At 56.2% G+C, this 3306-nt stretch overlaps 1 protein-coding gene across 1 annotated transcript; it reads left to right on the top strand.

The window, feature by feature from the left end:
• Positions 1-207: 207 nt before the first annotated feature.
• On the top strand, positions 208-2658 carry BSX (brain specific homeobox). Its single transcript, XM_014939955.1, has 3 exons — positions 208-537; positions 1450-1646; positions 2413-2658. Exons 1-3 carry the CDS (start codon positions 273-275, stop codon positions 2656-2658), a joined length of 708 nt encoding a protein of 235 aa, XP_014795441.1. The 5' UTR covers positions 208-272.
• The last annotated feature ends 648 nt before the right edge of the window (positions 2659-3306 follow it).

Here is a 3306-nt window from a genome sequence, read left to right as displayed (position 1 = left end):
AAACCCACCCGCCTCGCATCCCCCGGCTCTTGCGGTTTATTTCTGGCTGAGGGGAATATATATATATATATAAAATTTAAAAATTATTATTATTTAATTTTGCTCCGGTTGTTTTGCTTTGGTTTTTTATTTTTTTTCCCTAAATTGTTATTTATTTATTATCGTTATTTTTGTTTATTCTCGTCGGCCCCGGGGGGCGCAGCCGGCTGCCCCTTCTCCCGCTCAGCCCGGCTCGCTGCCTCCCCCGCCGCCCGAGGAGGGGACCCCCCGAAATGAACCTCAACTTCACCTCGCCCGTGCACCCCGTCTCCGCGCCCAGGCCCACCTCCTTCTTCATCGAGGACATCCTGCTGCACAAGCCCAAACCCTTGCGGGAGGTGCCCCCCGAGCACTTCCCCGGCTCCTTGGCCTCCCGCGTCCCCCTCTTGGACTATGGGTACCCCCTGATGCCGACCCCGACCCTCCTGGCGCCTCACCCGCACCCTGCCCTGCACAAGCCGGAGCATCACCACCCCCCCTACTTCCTCACCACCTCGGGTAAGTGAAGCCCCTCGGCGGGAGGAACCTGTTTGGGGGCACGAGGTGGGGACACGGGTGGGGAGAAGGGGCGGCAGCCCCGGAGTGGGACAGGGAAGAGAAGCCGCTCTGGGGCGGCGGGGCACCTTTCAGCATCCTTCCCCGAAATCACGGCTGCATCCCCCCCCTCGGAGGGGGGGCAGGAGCCGCCCGCCGCCCCCGAAACGCCGGCTTAGTTAGGGGGCAGAGGAGCCCACTGCGCATCAGCGTTGCCCGACGTCTTGAGGGTTTCCTTCTCTTTGCCTTTAATTTTTTTTATTACTATTATTATGATTTTTGGACCCATAACATCTCTCTTTCCTTGCCTCGTTCCTCCAGACGGTGTCCAGGCTTCGCTTTTTCCCCTCCAGCAGCACCGCCCGGGCTGTGCCCGCTCCCACCCCCGGGGCTGGCAGAGGGTCCCCCCGCCCGGCCCGAGCCCGTCCCCGGCCCCGTTCCGTGCTCTGGAAGGAAACCCTCCTCCAAACTTTCTCACCGGGCAGCCCAAGTTTGGCACCGGGGGGGGCCGTTCTTCCCCCTCCCTCTCTTCTCCCAGCCTTTTCCAGGGTTTTCCCTGATTTTTCCGCCTTCATTTCGTTGTGGTTTAATTGTCGGGAGGGGGAAGGTTTCCCTTCCAGCCGGGCTTTGCCTCGCTGGGGTGGGTTCAGCAGAAGCGAAGCGCTTTGCAAAACCCCGTGTTTTCAGAGCATCAACATTCCCCCCCCTCAAAAAAAAAAAAAAAAACCAACCCAAATCTCGAAAACGAAATAAACGAAAATAATAATAATAAAAAAAAAAATAAAAGGGGCAGGGGGAGAGCCCACCCGGGGGCTGCGGAGGGCAAAGCTCCGTCCCCGGCCCCCTGCCCGAGTCTCTGCCCTGTGTCCCCCCCAGGAGTGCCGGTGCCAGCCCTCTTCCAGCACCACGCTCACGCCGAGCTGCCGGGGAAGCACTGCCGCCGCCGCAAAGCCCGCACCGTCTTCTCCGACTCGCAGCTCTCGGGCCTGGAGAAGAGGTTTGAGATCCAGCGCTACCTCTCCACGCCCGAGCGGGTGGAGTTGGCCACGGCCCTCAGCCTCTCCGAGACCCAGGTACCGGGGCAGGGGGGGACCGGCACCTCCCCTTATCCCAGGCAGCATCCTCCACTTCGTTTGTTAATTTTTATTTCTTTTTATTTTTCTTTTTATTTCCCCCCTTCTTATTATTCTTTTTTTCCTATTCTTTTTTCCTATTCTTTTTTTCTTTTATTTTCTTTTTTTCTTTCTTTTCCTTTTCTTTTTTCCTTTTCTTTCCTTTCCTTTCCCGTTTCCTTTTTTTCCTATTCTTTTCTTTTCTTTCCTTTCCTTTTTTTCTTTCCTTTCCCCTTTCCTTTTTTTCTTTCCTTTCCCCTTTCCTTTCCCCTTTCCTTTTTTTCTTTCCTTTCCCCTTTCCTTTTTTCTTTCCTTTCCCCTTTCCTTTCCCCTTCTTTTCTTTCCCCTTTCCTTTCCCCTTTCCTTTTTTTCTTTCCCCTTTCCTTTCCCCTTTCCTTTCCCCTTTCCTTTCCCCTTCTTTTCTTTCCCCTTTCCTTTCCCCTTCTTTTCTTTCCCCTTTCCTTTTTTTCTTTCCTTTCCCCTTTCCTTTCCCCTTTCCTTTCCCCTTTCCTTTCCCCTTTCCTTTCCCCTTTCCTTTCCCCTTTCCTTCTTTTCTTTTCTTTCCCCTTTCCTTTCCCCTTTCCTTCTTTTCTTTTCTTTTCTTTTCTTTTTTTTCTTTTCTTTTCTTTCCCCTTTCCTTTTCCCCTTTCCTTCTTTTCTTTTCTTTCCTTTTTTTCTTTTCCTTTTTTTTTTTTTTTTTTTTTCCCCCTCCTCCCGCTCTCCTCAGGTGAAAACCTGGTTCCAGAACCGGCGGATGAAGCACAAAAAGCAGCTGAGGAAAACCCAGGACGACCCCAAACACCCGGGGGGCGAGGAGAGCCGGGAGCAGAGCTCCCCCGAACCCGAGCTGCCCGAGGCGGCCGGCGCCGAGCCCCGCAAGGGCCCCCCCGGCCCTTTCCTCCTCCAGGACCCCGAGGACGAGGTGGACATCCTGGAGGAGGGGGACCTGTGCGCCGGTCCCCACCGTCTCTAGGACCTATCTCTGCGGGGCGGCTTTGCCCAAGCCCCGGCCCCACAAGTCGCCCCAATAGCGCCGGAGCCCAGAGGGAAGGGGGTGTCGGTGCGGGGGGACCCCCGGGGCCGAGCGTTAGGGCCCCGCGGTACCCGCCGGCTCCCCCCAAGCATCACCCCGAGCCTGAGCTTCGCCTGCGGATCCGATGGGGGAAGAGCAAAACCAGGCGAGTTTCCTTTGAGTTCCCCCCTTTCCCTGCGAAATATCGGACTTTTCTCCGTTTTCCCCGAACTTTCCTCGGTTTTTCAAATAAACGTGTCCCCGTGCCAGCATGTTGGCGTTCCTGGGGGCGGCACCTCGCCCCGACACCCCCAAAATCTGGCCGCTCTTTCGCAGCCGGGCTGGGGCTCGCAGCCTCCTCCCGGTGCGGTGGGTCGGGTCTGACCCCGGGCAGAGCCCCCGGGACACGGGGGTACTCAAAAGAAGGGTAGAAACACCCTCCACAGAGAACAGGTAAGAGCAAAACGAGCGTTTATTTAAGCTGAGGGGGGGGAAGGGAAGGGGGGAGCATCCCGAATAACTCGATCCTGCCAGGGCTGCTCGGAGCAAACGCGATCCCAGCGAGAGAAAGGGATTTTCCACAGCTTGGAGAACCTCCTGCGATGAGCG

This window comes from Calidris pugnax, unplaced genomic scaffold (assembly GCF_001431845.1).
Source record: "Calidris pugnax isolate Ruff unplaced genomic scaffold, ASM143184v1 scaffold92, whole genome shotgun sequence".
In the NCBI taxonomy this organism is placed as follows: domain Eukaryota; kingdom Metazoa; phylum Chordata; class Aves; order Charadriiformes; family Scolopacidae; genus Calidris; species Calidris pugnax.
Note: the sequence above shows the minus strand (reverse complement) of the source record. Positions and strands in the feature narration are given on the sequence as shown.

Bases quoted from the DNA above. Each gene is read 5' to 3' on its own strand.
- BSX (XM_014939955.1), top strand. From the start codon at position 273: ATGAACCTCAACTTCACCTCGCCCGTGCACCCCGTCTCCGCGCCCAGG. The intron at 538-1,449 runs GTAAGTGAAGCC...TGTCCCCCCCAG, and splicing joins CTACTTCCTCACCACCTCGG to GAGTGCCGGTGCCAGCCCTC. The intron at 1,647-2,412 runs GTACCGGGGCAG...CGCTCTCCTCAG, and splicing joins TCAGCCTCTCCGAGACCCAG to GTGAAAACCTGGTTCCAGAA.